Source organism: Anolis sagrei, chromosome 3 (genome assembly GCF_037176765.1).
Source record: "Anolis sagrei isolate rAnoSag1 chromosome 3, rAnoSag1.mat, whole genome shotgun sequence".
In the NCBI taxonomy this organism is placed as follows: domain Eukaryota; kingdom Metazoa; phylum Chordata; class Lepidosauria; order Squamata; family Dactyloidae; genus Anolis; species Anolis sagrei.
The window spans coordinates 64,608,866-64,633,371 of NC_090023.1; the positions used below are offsets into that span (position 1 = coordinate 64,608,866).

General features: G+C 37.3%; 1 protein-coding gene across 3 annotated transcripts in view; it reads left to right on the plus strand.

Moving 5' to 3' along the window:
- Window positions 1–24,506, plus strand: part of NCAM2 (neural cell adhesion molecule 2) — a 301,945-nt gene that overhangs the window by 153,463 nt on the left and 123,976 nt on the right. For all 3 annotated transcript variants that reach the window (XM_060770486.2, XM_060770485.2, XM_060770484.2), the window contains exons 6-8: window positions 1,882–1,999; window positions 4,593–4,753; window positions 6,893–7,038. In XM_060770486.2, coding sequence (XP_060626469.2) covers window positions 1,882–1,999; window positions 4,593–4,753; window positions 6,893–7,038 — 425 coding nt within the window. The remainder of the gene's footprint in view (window positions 1–1,881; window positions 2,000–4,592; window positions 4,754–6,892; window positions 7,039–24,506) is intronic.

The following is a 24,506-nucleotide window of genomic DNA, read 5'->3' on the forward strand; positions in this document are numbered from 1 at the left end:
TTTAAATCATGTGTGGAAGTTCCCTTGGCAAACAACCTATGTCACAGGAATCAATGGTTTAATAAATAGTCTTTTCCATCCCATAAATCCAGGTTGAGGGAGATGATTTACATTCTATAAACTTGGTTTTTTTTTTGTTATTGTAATTCCCTGGATTTATTTTACATTCTTTTTAATTAAATACCCAAGGCATCTGGAGAGAAACTGTTAAACAGCAATTTGCATCTAGTAGATAAAATAAAAAATATACTTTAGCAAAAATAAAAAGTTCATTCTTGTGGATGAATCTTATTTTCAATTTCAGCTGCATCATTTGAGAGAATTTTAAAGCTTTCCTATCCCGAGCCCCCACTTATGTGTGTGCCATGCAGGTTTCTGAAAGGCATGGAAAAACATCCTTCTCTGTAAAATGATAGAATCAAAAAAGTTATTCAGACATGGTAGATTATTAGAAATGACTGGAGGAAATCATTGGAACACATGCATCATTTCACAGAAAAGCAGCCCAAAAAAAGGCAACCAGACACCCTCTATTTTTCTCTTGAACAAAGGGAAAGGGTCAAATAGTTAAGGAAGGGTTGCAGAGGGGAGAAAGCAAAGAAATATAGAATCTCTTCCTCCATTTCCAAATACTACAGAATTTCATCCAGCCGTTTTTCCTCAGAGAATGAAAGGGCAGAAGAATTTTCCTTATGTAGACCATTTCCCCATCTTTCTCTCTGAAGCCACTAGAACAGGAAGAATTTGCTAAAAATGAGCCTGTAGCCAAATTGATGAGAGTGGATTATAGGATCATGTGTTACTGAAATTTAATCAGTATTTGTCAAAATCTAGAATTTTGACCCGCAAATTTTATAAATGTATAAATTAAATTTATAATTTATAAATCTTGATTTATATATGACATTGATGTGTGTGTGTGTGTGTGTGTGTGTGTGTATGTATATACAGTAAATGTTCAGTTTTTTTCTGGAAAAAGTGTATTTTTCAGTGCCTGGATTACTTTGAAACCTTTGATAGACATCTTCAAGAGGGAAAATAAGTTCTAAAAATTAATAATGCTTATACATGCGTACCTTTGTAACCTGGATAATATTTCAGTAGAGATCTCTAAAATTGTGTCTACTTGGTAAAGTAATACGCTTCAACATAACTCATTGAAAAAAAAGTCTTGAAAAAAATCTATAATACAGTATTATTTATTTAGGGCTTTTATATCCTGTCCTTTCTCAACCTCCGCAGAGGGACTCAGGACGGAGTCCCTCTGCATATATACTTATATATATAGCAATAACACTTGATACATGCTAGGTACTCAGATAAATAACTGAAAGTGAAATATTAACCGGTTAATTCGTGTGATGATTGCAGAACCTTATTAGCAATTAATTTCACTCACAAGGAAATCTTGAAAATTTCTTTAATGTTAGGTTACTACTATAAAGCAAGGTTATGAATGAAGAAAACACGGGCAAGTTCTCAGTTTAAAAAACCCCAAAGCCCCATCTCCTCAAGTTTCAAACATTTCTCTGACAGTCTCCAGTTCTTTCAATCTAACCTTGTTCTTCTTATCAGGCTCTTTCCCACAGAGGGACCCAGATGTTTTCATTACTCAATCTTGGTTGTGAATTCATGGCATGAAGGTGTTCTGTTGTCTTGAACACATCAGATTTGAGTCCATGACAATTGGTTTTATTTTTGATCTCATATTATGATTTTTTCCTGGGGGGGGGGGGTAAATAACTTGTTTTTAATTAACATCTGAAATCTTCTACCTCTCTTTCAAATCTTTCCTGCTGTATGTGCAAATGAAATTGTTGTATGAGGATCATTTATTTACCCAATATTTTTTACTCAATATTTTTTCCACATTTTGTCTAGTTCCTCCAGTAATTACATTGCTGCAGAAATCCTTTAATGCTACAGCAGATCGGGGAGAGGCAATTACTTTATTCTGCAGAGCTACTGGTTCTCCTGAACCTGAAATCAACTGGTATAGGTGAGTTAAGTTCAAAATACAAATATAAGATATATATATATATATATATATATATATATATATATATACACACACACATACACATACACACACACATACACATATATATATATAGTCAAAATAGTGTGTGTGTGTGTGTGTGTGTGTGTGGAGAGAGAGTCAAAATAGAACAGAAATACCATGAGTAGGTCTGTGTGAACTTCTTCCTGGGATTAGAGTCTAGAATTAGACTTTTATGTGAAACCATCTACATTAAAATGAGATATTGACTGACTGTTGCAAATACAATTGTCCCTCTGTATTCACAGATTCAACCACCTATGGCATATATATATGTATAAAATTTTAATCTTTTATTTTACCACTTTATATAAGAGACACTATTTTATTACACCACTGTATATAATGGAAGAGGATCATGCATGGATTTTGATAACCACTTGGAACCAAGCCATAGTGGATATGAGGAACCCACTTATACAAAGACATTGAATATAATGATAGTATATCATACAAAGGCTGTTAAGAGATATTTCTTCATGCTTAATACTTTGGAATTCCACACCAATTATTCCCATTTACATTTCTTGGGTTTCTTAATTTTGTTAGAGACATGTGAAGATCTGCATGACTAATTTGACATTAATAATAAATAACAATCATCAGTTGATTTATTATAAAGAACTCACTATAAAGTACTTATTATGAAGTGCAGAAGGAAATTCTGCTTAATGCTCAATTATCTTTTATAATTCTGAATATTACAAGTTGCAAGATAAAACCCTGCCTTGTCCCATTTTGACAAGTGAAAACAAAAAACTATTTTCCCCTCTTACCTGCTGAATGTTTTGCATTTGTGAGAACAATGTGTAAACAAATTTCATAACTAACATACAGCATCTGCTGCCATGTTTCATTGTCTTTACAAATTAGAATTATCACATAAGTTTCCTGCATCTTTGAGGTTAATGGGCTAATCCTTCTTTGTATTTGTGTGTTTTTCCTCACAGAAGGGAAAAAACAAGCCAGTTTTTTCCCCAAAATATAAAATAAAATAAACCAGAAACCTTCACACATGCCTCTAAAACAAACAACATTTATCCCCTTCTAAGGCTTGAGTTGACAAATGTTGTGAGTGTTAATGAACTCTTGACAAGCTGTCTTACTGAGAACAGATACATTAGAGATATTGGTTTACATTCCCAATTAGAAATCAACCCTGATGCTATTTTAATACATAAAAACTCAATTTGTTACTGTAAGAGCAACAAGGGCTTATTTTTCAGGGGAAGTGTATTTATATATACGTCTCAAACATATTTTAGTTAAACTGTAATTCACTACATACAATAAATTTAAATAAGAAAGAAATAATTCTAGTACTCAGATTTTGATGGAAGTATTAACTGTGTATTTAATGATGAAATGTATAGCAAATGATGATTTCTGCACACTTATAACTTTATTTTTGAGAGGCATATCTCTACATTTCATCTTTAACTATTTGAAATCATATCAGCTAACATAGGATATTTTCTGAATCCTGTAAATGTAATGACAGTAAATATAAAATATCAAAATATTTTTCCCTTAAGAAAATATCAGTGTTGTACTGCGATAGTGCATCACGCATGCACCTGTGTCACATGCACCAAATGATTTAATGAAGACAATACTGTATATCATTGATTAAAAAAAGCCATCCTGGTTACTTTTTTCAATATGTGTGTTTTTTAACTAAATTGTTTTGTTGTCATGTTTCACAATTGCTCATTTGCTTGAAATATTTATATCTCGCAGAATTCCCTGTAACCTCTGCTGTCACTATTGAAATACTTGCATTCTGATATAAACAGAACTTGCCATTCCCTCTGGGACATATTTTCTCTTCTTTGAAGACCGCATGATTTATATTCCGGGGTGTGTGTGTGCGCACAACTCATACTCTTGTTTAGATAAATATATCTAGAATTCACCTGTGAGAGATATATTTATTTTGTTTTGAAAATTTCCTTCCTGAGATACTCACAAAAGGTATGTCCAGAATTATAAAAATTGTAGTTTCCCTCCCCATCACTAGATCATGCCAATTTAAATTCATATTTCTTCATGCCCTTTGATGCTTATTTCAGTGCTTTCCCAGCCTATGTGATGTAAGGAAATTGTTTTCCCCCACCCTAATGTGCCAAGGACTGACACCGTCTTTGTGCTCATTCACTAGATTTTTTGTTCTCACTGCAGTGACAACTGATAGCTCAAGGGTCAACATCAGCATACCAAATGTGAACAATACTAGTTTTATTATATTGAAGCCAGTTGAAGAGTTGCAGGGAGTCCAGACCTTCATAGTACCCTCTTTATTGGAGTATAACACTACCCCATCACCTGTTGTAACCCGAGGCTAAATGGACCATAGATAAGGCAGTCTAAAGTGATGAAGCAACTCAAGATAGCAGATTCAGTAGAAAATATATACATTTGAGGTACAGCATTACATGATTTTGTCTGTATACATTTCTGGATCAAAAGATAGAGTACAAACCTTTTGATTATAAAATGCACTTTTTAATTATTAAGCCTTTTTATTATTTAGAAAAGGAAAACATATCGAGGAAAATGACAAATACGTATTAAGAGGAAGCAATACAGAACTGACAATCAGAGATATTAAAAATATTGATGCTGGTCCTTATATATGTGAAGCAAGAAATAAAGCCGGAAGGATGACAAATCAGACATTTCTGCAAGTTTTTGGTAAGCTTTGTTTTTTGGGGTAACTACAGTTTTTTCTTTGAAAATGTCAAAACCTATTATTAACAACTATAGGCCCATGCCAAACTTTCCCTTTATGGGCAAGGTTCTGGAGATGGTGTGGTCTCACAACTCCAAAGGTTCTTGGATGACAGCAATTTTCTGGATCCATATCATACTGGTTTCAGGCCTGGCTATGCGACAGAGACAGAATTGGTTGCCTTGGTGGATGCTCTACAAGGAGAACTAGACAGAGGGAGTGTGTCTTTGCTAGTTGTCCTAGACCTTTCAGCAGCTTTAGATACCATCCACCATGGTATCCTTCTGGGCTGTCTCTCTGAGATGGGGCTGAGGGCACTGATCTGCAATGGCTCTGGTACTTCTTGGAAGGTTGGACCCAGAAGGTGGAGCTGGGGAACTCCTGTTCAACTCCCTCGTCTGTGGCCTGTGGAGTTCCTCAGGGTTCAATTCTGTCCCCCATGTTGTTTAACATTTACATGAACCCATTGGGGGAGATCATCCAGAATTTTGGAGTGCGGTGTCAAATGCATGCGGACGACACCCAACTCTATTACTCCTTTCCACACAATACCAAGGATGACGTCCAGCTCCTAAACCAGTGCTTGTCATCAGTGATGAACTGGATGAGGGCTAATAAGTTGAAACTAAATCCAGACAAGACTGAGATACTGACCAGACAAGACCTGGTCAGTTGGAAGGCAGATCAGGGAGTGGGGTTACAGCCTGCGTTGGATGGAACCACACTCCCCCTGAAAAAAAAGGTGCACAGTCTGGGGGTGCTCCATGACTCATTGCTGACCCTGGAGCTCCAGGTGTCAGTGCTGATCAGGAGTACCTTTGTACAGTTAAAACTTGTGTGACAGCTGCACCAAATACCTGGCCATGGTAGTCCATCCCTTAGCCACATCCTATTTGGACTACTGCAACACTCTCTATGTGGGACTGCCTTTGAAGATAGTTCAGAAACTTCAACTGGTTCAGAGATCAACAGCCAGGTAACTAACAGGAGCCCCATACAGGGAGAGAACCACTCCCATTTTGTGGCAGCTCCAATGGCTACCGGTCTGCTTCCGTGCTAAATACAAAATGCTGGTCATTTCCTTTAAAGCCCTAAATTGCTTGGGTTTGGCCTACTTGACCAAACACATTTCCTCTTACAAAGAAGCTTGGGCACTGTGGTCAGCTGAGGAGGCCCTGCTCTCGGTCCCATCCCCATCTCAAGTATGGCTGGATTTTTTTTGATGTTTTCCCATCCTTGTGGGAGGCTTCTCTCATGTCCCCGCATGAGGAGCTGGAGCTGATAGAGGGAGCTCATCTGCGTTCTCCCCAGATTTGAACCTGCGACCTGTCGGTCTTCAGTCCTGCTGGCACAGGAGAAAAAGGGCCTTCTCTGTGGTCACCCCCCACCTCTGGAAATCCCTCCCTAAAGAAATAAAGCTGGCTTCCTCCCTCCTCTCCTTCAAAAAGTAACTGAAGACCTACTTATGCTCACTAGCATATGGAGAGGAGGAAGATTAGATAATGAGAGATTACTACCAGGCCCTGGCTGAGAAGTATTTCATATTTGGACTCTCCTTGTCCATGCCAGCCCAGTGACCATTGTTTGACTACACAACCAACCCACACTGTTTTGTGAACTTCAGCTGGCTATTGTAAATTAATGTGTTGTTTGTTATTATATAATTTTGTTTGACTATGTGTAATTTGATTTATTGATTTTAGGTTTAATTTAATGTTGTTAGGCTTTAATTTGGTGTTAGATTTTAATGTTATTTTGATATGTGGGGTTTCTCTGGGATTTTATGTCAGTATTTCTTTGTTTTACAAAGGATTTGAATTTTTGCAGTTGTTATGTTAGAATCCACCCTGAGTCCCCTCAGGGAGAAAGGGTGAAATACAAATAAAGTGTTGTTGTTGTTGTTGTTGTTGTTGTTGTTGTTGTTGTTGTTGTTGTTGTTGTTATGGCTCATGAACTGGCACCAATTTGAGTATACTGGTGTATACATAGTGTTATGTAGTTACAAATTCAATTAAGGATCATGAAATGGACAGATAATCTATATCAAACTAGTAATGCTTCATCAAAGCATGAATGAGTAATATAATTTATATTTCTTACAGTACAGCCTCAAATAATCCAACTTAAAAATGAAACCACTTTTGAAAATGGTCAAGCTACCCTCATATGTGAGGCAGAAGGAGAACCAGTGCCTGAAATTACATGGAAAAGAGCCATTGATGGAGTAACATTCTCTGAAGGTGACAAGGTAAAGTAATCTGCATTGAATTGTGTGCAAGAATCAGAATTCTTGCATCTGCTGCATAAACCGTGTTTTCTTAATAAAGAAGAGGTAGGCTTAAAATTTCGAAATACTTTGCATGAAAGGACTGTTTTGTTTATAAGCCTGGCTTTCTGTTTAAAGAAACACGAAGAGAAGTAGTTTAAATTGAATTTTCAATGCTTTCTTGGATAGTGATCACAACCTAAGTAAGGAAAGACTTTGGAAGTAACTTTAGGCTGTGTCTCTGTGTGCTCTTGTTGTGTGTGTCACAGAGCTCATAGAAATAACAAAGTGAGAAATACAGAATATCTCCTTCTGCAAAATCCATTGTATTATGACAACTGCAAAAGGCATTCAGAAACTTTCAAATAGGGTTGTTGTTGTTTTGTTTTTTGCATTGGAGAAGCTACCAAATCTAAAGATATGAGATTTAGGTGTATTTGCTTAATGATGTAACTTCTCTATAGAGCTGCAAATACTGACTTTTCATATTAAAATCTAGCCCCTGATTAAAATACAGTCAGCAGAGAAAATATTGACTGGCATAGTACTGGAATAAAACTAAATCTTCTTGAACAAGGGACAAAACAAATACGATACAACCCCCCAAAATTTGACAAAGGAGAGAATAGAATCACATGTATTTTGCAATGATAAATATATAAATAAGTCAAAACACATACGTGGGGGAAAGGGAAAGTTAGCAAGTAGTGCTTTTCTGAAGGGTTTGCTGCCTATTTAGCTATACTGAGTGTTCTGACTAAAAATTATTTGTTTTTAATCTGTTTTGTCTCTTTGTTATTATTTTAAGTCATTTGTCCTCTATACCTCTTTATGCACATGCAGCATCTCTCAGGTTCCCCCCTTTTGTCCAGATGGCCCTTATCGGCCTCCAGTAATTCACCCCTAACTGTCAGAGAGTGGATGGCAGCTTTTTGTTGACTTAAGCTCAAACAGACACATCCTGACATGTAATATAGAAAAATACTTTTTTTCTCAAAATAGGATAACTGTTTCACACATTGCATGAATTCAAACTGAACTTCTTCAGCAGTTAGCTGTTCAACCTAGTTTTAAAGCTCCCTAAGGAAAGAGACTCCACTATCTCTCTAGGCCAGTGTACTCAAATGAATTCAATGAATTCAATGAGTCGCCTCTGGGCTGAGAACAGCGGCATAGAAGTAAATAAATAAATAAATAAATTCAAGTAAATACATGACAAATTCAATAACAATGCATTACATTAATTAATGCATTTGTTATTTTAATTAATTAATAATTGAAGTTCTTTAATACGTTTTGAAATTATATAAGAAAACATATTTATGAAGGACAACAAATATTTTATACACAAAAATTTGTTCAGTACAATCCTTGAGCTTGTTTTAAGGTACTTAATTCTTGAAATCAGGTTCAACTAATGTACGATACAATCTTTGGGACTGCATTCAGCTTACTACTCAATGTATGTTTTATAAAGGTATAAGATGAGAAAGCTCTCACCACCAGCTTTGTATTTATAAATGGCAACAGAAACTTAAGCACCTTGTCAGATGGCTGTTTGTATTCTCTGCTTCTGTCTGCTCAAAAGTTAATAAGGGATTTTTCTTTGAATTCAGTTTTTAAAGTAATATCAGTCAAAAGTTTGATCAGATTCTTTTTTTCTTGATGGATAATCTGGCTGCTGGGAAGCATTCTTCTTCAAAGGGATTTGCAATCTAGTTGTTCTTTTCTCAAGGTTTTGAAAAGTAATTCATAGAAATGATTTTAGACCTTTCAAGTATTCCTTTATTTTCTCACTTGTTTTCTGAGAAAGATGTAATGTGTTCTCAGATAGGACATTGTCTAACGTTTCCAATGTCCCAGGTTGGTCTTTTTCAATACATGACCCCCAAAAATCTAATTTCACAAGCATAGATTAAATTTAGTCTTAAACTTTAAATATGATGATCAAACTATTCTGAAGTACCAAATTTTTATTGTGTGTCTGAAAAGTATGCAAGAGCCTTACCAGCCCAGTTGTATACCTTGGAAGGAAGTCGAAAACCATGGTCTTAAAAGAACAATATAAAACTGGACCTCATGTCTATGTGTGAAGAGTCACGTAGGCACTTTACCATGAGAGAACCATCATATTTCTATATGAAGGAGCAGAGTAGCATCAAGGTGTATTATGTCTTCACGCAGTGCTTTAAAAATCCCTGAGTTTGTGGACTTTGACTTTACAAAATTAACCAATATAACAGCTTCATTGAGAACAACTTATACTTTACCAGGGAGGTGCTTAGATGCTATGCTTTTCCTGTGGTGTCATAGAATCATTAGTTAGAAGAGACCATGGAGGGCCATCTAACCAACCCTGCCACGCAGGAAAACACAATCAAAGCACTCTTGACAGAAAACCTCAAAACCTCAAAAAGAATGAGACTTCACTACATTCCAAGGCAGCATATGGATGCAGTAGTGACTCCAAAGCTACATTGGGCACCTTCATGACATGACTGCATAGACTGGATCAAAATCTGCAGAAGATGTTTTCCCCTCAGTGCACACCCTGCAACAATTGGCCTGGTTAATGTCCCTTTCATTGAAATAACATTGCATATATGAGCTCTTGTGAGCTCTGACAGTGGACAACCAAAGGTTTTCTTCAACTTCATTGGCTTTCAAATACCTCACAATAACAAAGAAAAGTAAACTAAGCAACATTTGTGCTTTCATCAACTTGAATAGTAAAGAATTCCCTATCTTTAATTCTACTGACTACTGTTGCCTCAACATAGTTAGACATCCTGAACTCTTTGAAATATTGTACAGCTCAAAAGAAGATAATGCTATTTTTCCTCAAATGTTCTTCTTCAAGCATACATAGATTGGTATTTTTTACACAGGTAGAAATTAAATTCTCACTTATATTATTATTCTTGTAACATCCATAAACATGATAACTAATGGGATAGGGGACTTCAACCACATTTTAATTACTGTATATACTCGACTATAAGTCAAGTTTTTTTCAGGCTCAAAAACCTCCCCTCGGCTTATATTCGGGTCAGGGTCCTGGCGGGAGTGTATGGGACTGGAGAGCCCTTTCCCCATGACTTCCCACCAGGTTCCTCACTTCTCCTCCTCCCTCGCCCCCTGCGCACCTTTCCCTCCTCAGAGCCCAGAGGAGAGCAAGGCCATGGACAAGCCCCATGGCCACGGCTCCCTCCTCCACTGAGGAAACCTCGCACCGAACGAGGGAGGAGGAGGGAAAGGCAAGCCTTCCTCTGTGGCAATGGCGGCGGCAGAGGAGGAGGGAGCCCCAGCGGCAGGCTTTTCCACAGCCTTTCTCGCCTCCCTTGTCCCATGCGTGGCCATGGTGGCCTGGGCAGTGGTGGGAGGAGGCAGAAAAGCCACGCATGGAGCAAGGGGGGAGGGAAAGGCACACGCCGCTCCTCTTCCTCTCTTGCCCCATGCGCACCTTCCTCGGTAGCGGCAACAAAGGCGCGCACAGGGCATGGGAGGAGAGAAAGGTGGTAAATATTCTAAAACATTTCACCTACTTATGCCTCAATGTAATTTATTGATATCTAATTTTAGTTTTGAAATTAACCAGTAGTGGCTGCATTTCTCACCCTCATCTTATACTCGAGTCAATAAGATTTCCCAGTTTTTGTGGTAAAATTAGGTGCCTCGGCTTATATTTGGGTCAGCTTATACTCGAGTATATACGGTATCTGTTTTAGCTGATGAAAAGAGCAGTGTCATAGTCTCATGTTTTCTTGGTGGTTTAAAAAACTGCATTCCTTGTTTGTATAACTGGCATGGTTCATTCGGAGATGGTGCAAAAAAGATTTTATGCTACCATCAGGAGTTCCAGGCTCTGGAACTCGCTCCACAGGGAGATTAGACAGGTACCCACCCTGGCGGCCTTTAGAAAAAGTCTAAAAATCTGGCTTTTCCAGTGTACTGTTGGAGATTGAACAATCAATCTCCATGCCATGTCCCATCCCAGGTCCAACTTGTCTCTCTGATGCTATTCATCTTATCCCTCAGTTGAAGATTTACTCTACTGCTATTCTGTCTGAGCCCCCCCCCCCCCCCCCAACAAATCATAGCACCTTCTACCCATCTCATCCATGAGTTTTATCAAATTCTATCAATTTTATCAATGGGACTCACTTTCTTTGTCTAAGTCTATTCCATCTTATCATTTGTTTTTATTATGATTTTGTTATTTTTATTTCATTACTGTTTTATTAAGTATTTTATTTGATATTATTGTTCTGTTAATATATACTTTTGTTTTATTGTAAATCAATACATTTATACAAGATAATCATTAACATAAGATGCTGATAGTGGTGGTGTTTAGTTGGAACTCAAAGTTATGAGAATTGGTATACCTACCCGGTAAAAAGCTTTGAATTTAGAAATCTTGGCTGTGAGATGTGATCCTAGATATATTGCTAAAAGTGTGGGGATACACATGTTTGATTGCTATTATCTTAAAAGAAGTTTCACATCTAGTAAAATTGTTACTGATTTTCAAAACCCTGAAACCAAAATAAAGTATGCTGGTGAATGTAATGTGCAGCGGCAAAACAGTGCACTCTTTTATTATGTTCCAAGCAGGTGTGCATTACAGGGCCTTTTCACATAGCCATATAACCCAGAATATCAAAGCAAATAATCCACAATATCTGCTTTGGACTGGATTATCTTAGTACACAGTGCCATATAATCCAGTTCAATGTTGGATTTTATGCAACGGTGTGGAATGGTCTTTAATGGCTGTGTGCTTAGAATTCCTTTTATTTATTTTTTTAAAAAAGTGTTAGATCACCAAATATTCCAGCAATGGAAAGTAACACTGGAAGAAGGGGAAAAGAGCATCTCTCAAAAGCCCTAGAACCAAGAGACTAAAAACGATGGCATAGATATAGTAATGGAAGAAAACATTTATATGCATAGGGTAGTTAGATATATTCTCTGCCTATCAAACCATTGCTCTTCAACTCCACTGAACATTAAAGATAATCAGTCCAGGGAGTAGAACATCCATCTACAACAGAATAAGAATGTATCAGCACTGGGTCAAGTCCTAGTGCTCTCTTTTCCCAAAGTGGAGGATATACGTAGATGGGATATACGGTGAAAGCATCCATCAAAAGCAGGCTCTTCATTGTTGACAGCCTTTTAGAAATCATCTGCTCCAATAGCTGCTATCCAAAGCAGCATTCTGCTAAGGCAGGAATATCTTAATTCTAGAAGAGTGTCACTGATTTTCACATTTCAGTCTTGCACATGACTACTACAAAAGAGTGTCAAATATAGTGGAATTTGTAGATATACTATACCCAGCCCACACCCAGTACAATTGACTATAACTCAGTGAGATTCAGATTTTTATCCACCTTGTTAGAATAAGTTAAAAAAATAGAAAAACCTCCAGAGAAGGAGACTCCATCACACCCTGAGGCAGCCTATGCCACTCTCCAGAAAGTTCTTCCTAATCTTTTCAGTCAAATCTCTTTCCCTGCCATTTGAAACCATTGCTCCCTTGTGCCCTGGTCTCTAGAGCAGTAGAAAATCAGTTTTTCCCCTCTTCCTCAATGGGGCACCCTTTTAAATCTTGAAACATGGTTCTCATGTTCCCTCCCAGCCATCTCTTCTCCCAAGCTGGATGCCCCCAGGAGGAAATGAAGAAGGAAAAAGAGAAGGAAGGAAGAAGGGAGGGAGGGAGGAAGAGAAGGATGGATGAAAGGAAGGATGGAAGGAAGGAAGGATGGATGGAAGGGAATGGAGGGAGGGGAGGAAGGAAAGAGAGAAGGAAGGAAAGACAAAGGGAGGGAGGGAGGGAGGGAGGGAGGGAGGGAGGGAGGAAGGAAGGGAGGGAGGAAGGAAGGAAGGAAGGAAGGAAGGAAGAAGCAGAGAAAGGTGGAGAGAGGAAAGGAGGAAGGGAAGAGAAAAGGGAGGAAAGATAGGATGATGAGAGGAGGGCCTGAAAAAAAGAGCCCAAGGTGGTCCCCGGGCCTGGGTTAAACCATACCTGAACTAGATGTTTATTTACTCATCATACTTTTAAAAACATTAAAATGTTAAATCAAGGTCATAAAATGGGAAAATGAGAAGAAAAATGTGGAAGCAACTGAAAAAAAACAACAAAATGTTAAAATAATAATCTCAACTAACCTTTTATTTTGAATAAGACTAAGAGAAGAGCAGAAAGAGTGCCCATGCAAACAGAGACCTGAAGATGTTTTTGTGTGGCTACAGCCCTTTATAGGCACTTGTACCTATGATGTTATAAGGCCAAAGTAATGGTAGAATTTTTGGGTTGCTATAAGTTTTTCGGGGTGTATGGCCATGTTTCAGCCTGAAAAACACAGCAACATAGTGATTCCAGCCATGAAAGCCTTCACCAACACTGTAGAATTTTTGTTTACACATGTTCAAAATTCCCCATTCTAGCGTCTGACAGTTGCTGTCTTGTTAAATTAGCAACTAAGAACATTTATAGTTTATTTTGAGATAATTTATGAAAACATTAGTGTCCTTTATCTTCATTATTTTCCTTCTTTTTTTTTTTTTACCTTCCTACTATTACAGGCACACCAATGCCGGCTCTTTCAAGAAGAGAAGAATTAGTATTGGTTTTGGTATGTACAATGCCCTGTGTCACCTCTTTATATAACCAACCAAAATATTGCATGTAAACACCAGCATAAAGCAGTGATTAATCATGGATCATATTGCTACCATTTCTTAAATTATGTCTGATATTGTCAAGAATTGGTTTATTGTACGTTTATGTAAAAAAAAAAAACTGTTATGTGTAGAGATGGATAGAAAGCCAAAGCAACAAAGTTTCTTTACTTTTGGATTTTTTTGCGTGTATGGTGACTGAAATTAAACAACTCTTTAATTAGTTACTACAAATAACTTTTCCCTTGAGGGGGAAACAGATGAACCCATTAAGGAAATTGTAGCATGTTGCAATGATTAGTACCTGTGTGAAGCTGAGAAATAAACTACATTTGTAGACTCCATTCAAATTCTACCATTTTTTAAAAAAACACATCAAGACTTGGGTGTAACATGACTGCATCAATGGACAAAAAGGAATATACACATGGCAATACTCTGGAATTTTCTGCTGTTTCCAACAGGTGCATGGATAGAGTACATTTACCTGAAGAATGTGGGGAATGTTATGAATGTTTCATCCATAACCCAGAAGGGAGCTTCCATCAGCTTCTCCACATTGATGGCTGTTGTGAATAACAGCCTTTGCTCATCAAAGGTAGCTTTTCAGCCTAGGAAATCCTGGCCATCTATTTTGACTTCTGGAATTTTCATAATGCCTTCAATTCAGATAGGACTTCTCATCTGTGTTGCTTTTCTGTTACTTGGGGAACTAGCTTTTTGCTAGACTGAAACCCAAATTTCAAGTGTGTGTACTGCTTTATTTTCTCTCTGTGGATGCTGGCTTATCAAGCATAAATTCTTGGCAATTGGATATTTCATGAACTTCAGAGAAAGTACTGCTTCATCAGAATTGTGAATGCATAACACTGGAAATCCAAGTAGACTACATACTCGACCTTCACAGCTAAATATCTTTTGCATGCTGAACTGAACAGCAACTCAACTAAATATTAGCAATGAAGAATTTACTATACAGTTGAGGTTTCAACTTGCTTTGGCTCTCCCACCATCTATGCTTTTGGCTATAATTTAGTTTTAATGTTTTTGATTCTAAATATTGGGTTTTCTTCTGAGGGATGGGATATAAATATAATGAAGAAAAAATTATGGTATATATCGTATATTTGAGAAATGGCAGTATTATACATACTGGAACTTTATTTCCTGTCATTATAGCTGGTGACACATGGCATTCTTTAGATCTAAACCAAGTGAATATATTAAGAAGACAGAAAGGCATTTTAAAATGCAACATGGTTATGAACAGTGGCAAGCAAATCAACCTAAACTAGAATGTGTGTATATGTGTGTGTGTGTGTGTGTGTGTTTTCAAGTTGCCTTGGATTTCATAGGATATTATTTGGCAAGAAATGCTCAGAAATGGTTTGTCAATTCCTTCCTCTGAATTATAGCTTACAGCATCTGACATTTCTTGGTGGTTTCCAATCCAAGTACTAACTAGAGAAGATAACCCTACTTATCATCCAAAATCAGACAGGATTTGATGTCATTAGAGTATCTAGGCAGACTCAATAATAACTACATATTATGAAGGTTTAAAAATATTTTCAGTAACAAATAAAACATTGTATTTGCTAAATTTTATTTCTTTACAAAGAACTTTGTTCTTATCCTTGGACCATGTTGCCAGGAGAAACCAGTCTATGGTCATAGAGATCTCTGGAAAAGAAGAATTTATAATACATGCTCAAAATACTTGCAGTCATATTCTTCAAATGGATAACCTGGCAGATGTACAAATCCTTCATTTGCTAGAAAAATACTACATAAATATCCTGTGTAAATACAGTCCAATGAAACAACAAAACTATGCAAGCAGTGAAGAATTAATTCGATATCAACATATAGATAATCTTAGCATAGGACCATGCAGACATTCACCAATCTAAAACAAGAAGCATACTCTTATATTGAAATAAGGCAATTTCTTTAGCGTCAGATCTGCTTGTGATAAACAAAAGCTCAAGAAGTTGCTTTAGCTTTTGTAAATGTTGGTGTTATTTGTTTTTGTTAACCTTGTGTGATCTGAAGGTCTACAATACCATATTAAGAGTAAGATATAGTAACAGGCAACCAGACTTATTTTAAGGCAAAATGTCTGTCAAGGAAGTGGGTGCTAAAAACAACAGAACAAATCAAGTAATTAAAGTTTATGTGCCTTTAGAATTTTGGAAAAGTTCCTTGTTTCCCTTTTAGAAATATAATACTACAAACAAAGAGATTTTAACTGAACAAATTGCTTTTGCTGTAGTCACAGGTCTAAATGCTAGTTTAGTTTCAAATCAAATTGAATCAACAGATTATGTTTGACTTTCCAGGATCTTATTGATTGAGTAGTTTACCCTATTCGAATTCATAATTACACCTAAATCTATTTACTATTTACAGATGGAATAGGTTGATTAAAATACCTGAGATTTATGCAGATTACTCAGCAGTTTGCTACTGTAGTTGGGATTGTTGTTGTTGTCTGTTTGTCTTCAAGTCATTCTTGATTTATGGCAACCTTTCTTGATTAACCTTTCTTGGAAATATTTGTTTAAAGGGGGTTTGCCATTGTATTCTCAGGCTGGGAGTATGACTTGCACAACATTATTAAGTGAAAATCTCGTTCTTTGAAAAGCCAGAATGCTCATCACTCTAACCCTTATACAATGCTGGTTAGGATTAACATTTGGATTGAAGCCATGGATTTAGACAGAAATTACCAAGTAATCTGATGTTTTCGATAGTACATATTCCTCTGTAAAACTGTGGGATATGGTACAGAATCTATCCTGTGTTATCTTTGAAGTAATTTTTATTTTGAATTCCATTGTCTTTTGGGTTCTTTCTTCACTGCCCTATATCCCAAGATCTGATCCCAGATTCTTTGCTTTAAACTGGATTATTTGAGTTTCCACTGCCAGATAATCTGGCATCAGTGGATAATCTGAGATCAGATCCTGGGATATAGGGGCAGTGTGGAAGGGGCCTCAGTTCTGGTCCTAAATATCTATAGGAGTTTACTTTTGTTTCATTGTAGCCATGTTTATACACTGTACTGAGATTACCGTACCATATTTAATTTCACCTTATTTAAAGGATCTGTACACATTTGATAAAGAGCAAGAGTAAAACAGGATCTTATACACTCTCCTAATAACCATTCAGGGTTGCAACAGATTTTGTTGCAATCCCTTGGCTTGACCTTCGGGTAGGGAAATGTTTTTATTATTATTATTTGGTGATGGAGATCTTGTTATATTGCAATTGGGATGCATGTAATGCTGACTTGGTTGCTTTTGAATTAATTCTCATTAACATTTAAAATAGTATTAGATAATAGGATAGACTTATATATATCAATCCCTTGATGTTAATAAGCCTTACTCTTGAATAAGTGTTAATGGAAAGTTATTTTTTAACTAAAGCTTGTAGAATAAAACAATTTCTATGTTTTTTTAAAGATGATAGTTTAATTTCCATCACACTCTGATTCATTTAATATATTTTGGGTTTCTGATCAAAATTTATTCAACTGAGGGAAAGACATTTAAGTAGATCTACCATCATATTTTCAAGTAAAAGAGTTCTGCTTCTCAGTAATAGTTTCTGAAACATTTGTAGGACAAACACTTTTGGAAATTCAAATCACAAGATCCAACAAAATAATGTTTGAGAGAGGTGTGCTTTTTATTATGAAATAATAAAAAATCTGCCATTTTAAAAAAATAAAAAAAATCTTTAGCTAATTTTTCATGCCATTAATGCTTTTTATATAATTAAATTGGATGGAAATGAAACAAAATTGTCAGTAAAAGGTGCTTCATTTGGTGAGTAGGAGTATGTCAAGAGTTAAATCAAGAACTTTAAACTGGGAGTAATACGTATCTGAATTAGTTTTAAACTAATTCTTATTTGCTGTACTTTTATCCCATCAAGAGTGGTGGCATGTTTGAATGGGCTTCACAGATACTAAATTTAAGAATCAGGAAGGATGATATGAGCAAGGTTTGCTATTAGAAATTATAGCCCTAAGCCATTTAGGACTTTAAACATAATCATTTTTTCATCCAATGTTGAGAACATACATTTTATTTTGTAGTATGTAGTCTTTTTTGTAACTTCACTTAGGCGATCCCTCATTGGACGAGTAGGATAGTCTTCCAGGATCAGTATTTTTGTGGATCCATAGGTGACTGTGGAGCCCTATTCTTGACCTGCATCTTCTCCTGCAGTGAGGGCATTGGTTTCCAGGTGGAAGGCGGTCTCGGTCGGGGTTGGTTTGACGCTCCTTCCTCTTGGCACGTTTCTCTCTTTCACCTTCCATTTGTGCCTCTTCAAATTCTGCAGCACTGCTAGTCACAGCTGACCTCCAACTGGAGCGCTCAAGGGCCAGGGCTTCCCAGTTCTCAGTGTCTATGTTAGAGGTGTTAAGGTTGGCTTTGAGTCCATCTTTAAATCTCTTTTCCTGCCCACAAACATTCCGTTTTCCATTCTTGAGTTCGGAGTAGAGCAACTGCTTTGGGAGACGGTGGTCGGGCATCTGGACAACGTGGCCGGTCCAGCGGAGTTGATGGCGGATGACCACCACTTCAATGCTGGTGGTCTTTGCTTCTTCCGGCACATTGACGTTTGTCCACTTGTCTTCCCAAGAGATTTGCAGGATTTTCCAGAGGTAGCATGGATGGAATCGTTCCAGGAGTTGCATGTGACGTCTGTAGACAGTCCACGTTTCGCAGGCATATAGCAGGGTTGGGAAGACAATAGCTTTATAAACAAACACCTTGGTATCCCTACGGATGTCCCGGTCCTCAAATACTCTCTCCTTCATTCGGGAAAATGCTGCACTCGTAGAGCTCAGGCGGTGTTGTATTTCAGTGTCGATGTTGACTTTGGTGGAGAGGTGGATGCCAAGGTAGCAGAAGTGGTCAACATTAGAAATTAAGAATTTCTAATGTTACACCATTAAGCTGTATCTCTGGCATTGGAGAGGGGTTGGCTGGTGACTGCTGGAGCAGCACTTTGGTTTTCTCGATGTTCAATGACAGGCCGAGATTCTCGTATGCTTTGGCAAAGGTGTTTAGAGTGGCTTGTAGATCTTCAGAATGTGCACAGACAACATTGTCATCAGCATACTGGAGTTCTATAACAGATGTTGTTGTAACTTTGGTTTTGGCTTTCAGTCTGCTGCGGTTAAACAGCTTGCCATCTTGTCTGATAGATGATTTCCACTCCAGTGGGAAGCTTCCCATCAACAAGGTGAAGTATCATAGCGATGAAGATGGAGAATAAAGTTGGGGCAATAGGACTTCTGGGTGTGCGATCATGGCGGAGAGTCGGGCACTTTAGTTCTCTTCGGAGGGTGCCAGCTTTGCCAGCGGTTGGGTAGAGTGATTACTCCCTTCCACTCACGGATAGAGGTGAGAGGAACTGTGGAACCAGGGGCCAGCCGACGACCCAAAGGGGGGTCTCCTCCTCAAGAGGGGATCACCATAAGGGTCCGGTATTGGTCTCGAGGTACAGCGGACCACACCAGAAGCCTACAGGGGGAAACTCCTGCATATCTCCAGCCACGCAAATTTTAAGCAAGAAGAAAGCAAGAAGATACACGAATGTAAGTAGAAGTAAAGAGTAAATTGGAGGAGGTGGTGAGGCTCTCTTTCGGGAAAGTAACAAGAGGAAGAAGGGAAGAGAGGAAGGAGGAGGGAAAAGAAAAGAAAACCCGGGATCGGGAGGAAAAGAGGAGAAGAGGACAGGAGGAAAAGTGGAGGAAAAGAGCAAAAGATTGGAGGAGAAACCTTGCTAGGAAGAGACAAGAAGAAACAAGAGTCAAGAGAGATAAGAATTAAGAAATAAAGAGCTCAGAATATATTCAGGAAATACTGTATATTGTGAATCAAAAGATAACCCTTAGAACACAAATATAGTCTAACAGAGAAGCAAGGGAAGTAAGAGAAGTAAGTGAAGGAGAGAAGGAGGGAGAAGGAGGGAAGAAAGACACTTGGAAGTAGCAGCAAAACAGTAAAGCAGTAACGATTAGTATTATCCAACATATTTTGCAGTATATATACTAAGCTAACATCAAAATACTTATCATTACTAGTTATCATAACACATTAAATATTAGAAAATATTAGAAAATAAACTCTATAAACTATATAATCTTATAATAAAAATAAAATTTATAAATATTCGCGCCCCCTAATATCCCCCCCCCCCCATAAACATTGGTAAGGGGGAAGAAGAAAGAAGAGAGACTGACCTTGGAAAAGCAGACTTTGTTTAGTCTTTAGAAGATAGCCTCTAAGGAGGCTCCAAGGCCAACAAAGGAGAGCAGCATCCCACGTGGCAAGAAGGAGAAGGGAGGCAATAGTGGAAATTAAAAAAGAAATCCAAAAAGACGCGAGAAGGAACGAGATCTGGGGCGAGATTTGGGAGCGAGATCTAGAGCGAGATTTGGAGCGAGATTTGGAGCAAGAACAGAAGAAGGGTGGAAGTAAAGAGAGAGAAAGAAGGGCGGAAGTACCTAGAAGGTCCGAGAACTGGTGAAGAGCATCGCGAGAAGTGAAAAGAAAATAAATAAATAAATAGGGGAGATGCGTGAAAAAGCGAGAATCGAAGAAGGGCGAGATTTCAGGGGAAAGGAAGGAAGTAAGACAAGGAGCGAGATTATCAGGACAGATCGCGAGAAGAGAAGAAATTCAAGAGGAAAAAAATACAAATAAAATAATAATTAAAAATAATAATAATAATAATAATAATAATAAAAAATATAATAAAAAATAATAAAAAATGAAAAATTAAGAAAATAAAAATTAAATAAATACAAAAATAATAAAATAAATATATATTTTTCTTTCAAAAAAAGACACAAAGACAAATAAACAAGAAAATAAAGAAATAAAAAAATAAAGAAATAATAAATAAATAAAATAAAATAGACAACAAATAGTAAAAAAAATTGACTGGCGCTACGAAAACAAAAACAAAAAATACAACAACAACAACAATAGCAGACAAACATAGAAATAATAATAATAAAAAAGACAAATAAATAAACAAAGAAGAGGAAAATCAAAAGGAAGGAAGACAAGAAGGAAGGAAGCAAAGAAAGGAAAGAAGGTAGGAAGGGAAGATATAAAGAACAATGGCAGCGGCCAAAGCAAAAGTTGATAAAGGCGACAAAGGTGACAAAGATAAAGACAAAGATAAAGAGGGAAAAGAAATCAAAGAAATTAAAGGAGCAGCAAGAAGACTATCGGTGTCCGAGGAGCTAAGCATAAGAGAGATGCTGAAAAATATGATGAAAGAATTACAATCAATACAAGACAAACAGGATAAATTACAGGAAAAACAGGACAAGATGCAAGAAAAACAAGATGCCTATCAAAAAGTAGCACAAGAACAAATGGCAGACCTACAAAAGGAACTGAAGGAAGAAGTAGGCGCAGTAAAAACAGAAATTACATCCATTCAACAGGAATTGAAAGAACTGAGAACTGAAAAAAGTAATATGAAAATAGAACAAGAGAAGTTACAGAAAAAAGTGGAGAAGCTGGAGCAAAAAGAGGAGAAGTTGGAGAAACCCGAACAAAAACAGGAAATGATGGAATCAAAGAATCCGGAATTTCAACTGAGAATGAGAAATGTTCCAGAAGAAAGAGGGGAAGATATTTAGGAGAAAATAATGGAGATACTGTTGGAATTATTAGAGCTGTCAGAACAAGAAACTCTGATGCAGATGGCTAGAACCTATAGAATAAACACAAATTATGTGAGAAAAAATAAAACACCACGAGATGTGATTGTCCATTTGGTCAATAAAACAATTAGGGATGAAATCCTGAGATTGAATGGGAAAAAACAGATTTTTTATAAAGGTGAGAAAGTTATTATATTGAAAGAATTTCCAGCGACAGTCCTAAAAGGAAGAAGGAAATATGCATTCCTTACAGAGGAATTAAAAAAACAAAATATACGCTTCAGATGGGAAAAAGAAGAAGGATTAATGACTACATACAAGGAGCAAAGATACTGGATTACAAATGAGGAACGAGCCAGATAATTTTTAAATGAAATTAAAAGAGACAGGGAGAGAGAAAGAGGCAAAGAGAGAAGAGCCGGGAACAAAAACAAGAACAACTATCCAGACACATCAACCAAAGAAGAAAGTGATAAGGAAGACTATAGGAGGAAATTGAGAGGCTGGGCTGCAAACAAATCAAAAAAGGAAGACGAAGGTCAACTGGTGGACAATGAAGAAGACAAGGAAGAGGATGAAGGAGAAGTGGAGGTAGACGAAGAGAGGGGAGAAGAAGAGAGAAAGGAGGAAGAAGTAGGAGAGGAAACAAAATGCACAGAGAACTGAAAATCTATTGTCGAAGGCTTTCATGGCTGGAATCACTAGGTTCTTGTGGGTTTTTTCGGGCTATAGAGCCATGTTCGGGCTATAGAGCCAGGCGAAATGTCAGGCATTTCTCCTGACGTTTCGCCTGCATCTATGGCAAGCATCCTCAGAGGTTGTGAGGTCTGTTGGAAGTAGGAAAATGGGTTTATATATCTGTGGAATGGCTGGGGTGGGGCAAGGAGCTCTTCCCTGCTGCAGTTAGGTGTGAATGTTTAGCTGATCACCTTGTGGATCATGTCATGTGGAAATTGTCCACATGACATGTGTTGATGATGAGGAAACACAACATACAAACAATCTACAAACCCACCAAGAAAATCCAACAAATGCTACGTTCAGCAAAGGACAAGAGGGATCCTCTCACCTCTGCAGGAGTCTACCGTATACCATGCAGCTGTGGACAAATCTACATAGGGACCACCAAACGCAGCGCCCAGACACGCATCAAGGAACATGAAAGGCACTGCAGACTACTTCAACCAGAGAAGTCAGCCATAGCAGAGCACCTGATGAACCAGCCTGGACACAGCATATTATTTGAGAACACAGAAATGCTGGACCACACCAACAACCACCATGTCAGACTACACAGAGAAGCCATTGAAATCCACAAGCATGTGGACAATTTCAACAGAAAGGAAGAGACCATGAAAATGAACAAAATCTGGCTACCAGTATTAAAAAACTCTAAAATTATAACAGCTAAACAATAGAGAGGAAAAAACCAGGCACAGATTAACACCTCCCAGCAACAGATTTTCCCAGGCTCAGGCAGGCCTTCAAATGCTAATGAAGGTGATCAGCTAAATATTCACACCTAACTGCAGCAGGGAAGAGCTCCTTGCCCCACCCCAGCCATTCCACAGATATATAAACCCATTTTTCCTACTTCCAACAGACCTCACAACCTCTGAGGATGCTTGCCATAGATGCAGGCGAAACGTCAGGAGAAATGCCTCTAGAACATGGCTCTATAGCCCAAAAAAACCCACAAGAAACTAACTGAAAATCTACTCAAATAACAGAAATGGTTTAAACTCACCGAATAAGAGGAGCAAGGTTTTTAATAAATTAAAGAAAAAACATTATCACATAGTGGCGTTGCAAGAAACACATATAGACCAGCGACATGCTACACCTTTAGAAAATAAAAACTTAGGGCAATTATGCTATGCATCAGCTCAAGAGAAGAAAAAAGGCGTGGCAACATACATAGACAGAAAAATTATATCAACATTGGCTTTGAAAGATGAAGATGGCAGATATCTAGGAGTGACCATACAAAATCAAGGCAAGAAAATTCTAATTTGTAATATATACGCCCCAAATGATTCAATTTCGCATCAAAAGTAAAAACGTAGATAGAAAAAGAAGAGTTTGATCAACTGATAATACTTGGGGACTTCAATGGAGTCATAGATGGGGAAATAGATAGGAGCAAGCTAAGTAGACAAAAAAAGGGAAAAAGAAAACGAGTGGAAATCTCCCAAACTCAATAACAACTTGGATGAAAGAGTTCAATCTATGTGATGTGTGGAGGACAAAAATGAGACGACAAGAGACTACACCTTCTTTTCAGACAGGCACAAAAAGTGGTCTAGGATAGACATGATCTGGTTGTCAAAATCCCTATTGATCAAGGTCAAAAAGATAAAAATTCATTCAAGAGAAGATTCAGATCATTGTCCCCTAGAATTAGTACTAAACGAGTCATAAAAAGGATGGAGATGGAAATTAGATGAAAGCCTATTGGCGAAAGACGAAGATATCGAGAGAAATCTTGAAAGAATTCTTCCAGATAAATGATAAACCAGAAACACATTTGTTCATGACATGGGAAGCAAGCAAAGTGGTCATGAGAGGATATTTTATCCAACAAAAAGCAAGGAAAAATAAAATAACAACTCAAAAAAGGGAAGAAATAAGACAAGAAATTGACCAACAAGAAGCTAGACTAAAAGATAACCCAAAGGAAAAAAGGATAAAAGAAAACCTTATATTATTACACAAACAAAGAGAATTTCTGGAGATGGAAGAAAGAGCAAAACAATTGAAATTTATGAAACAAGACCACTTTGCAAACGCAAATAAGCCGGGGAGGTGGTTGGCAAAAAGGCTAAGGAAGAAAAAAGAAGCCTCCTACGTGACGAGGTTGAAAGAAGGTGAGAAAGTATACACAAAAGAGGAGGAAATAAGGAATCAATTCAGGAATTTCTATAAGAGTCTATATCAGGAAGAGAAGATAAAAGAAGAAGAAGTAACAGAATACCTGGGTAAACAAAAAATCAAAAGAATATCAGACGAGCAAAGAGAAGAGTTAAACAAAGAAATAACAGAACAAGAA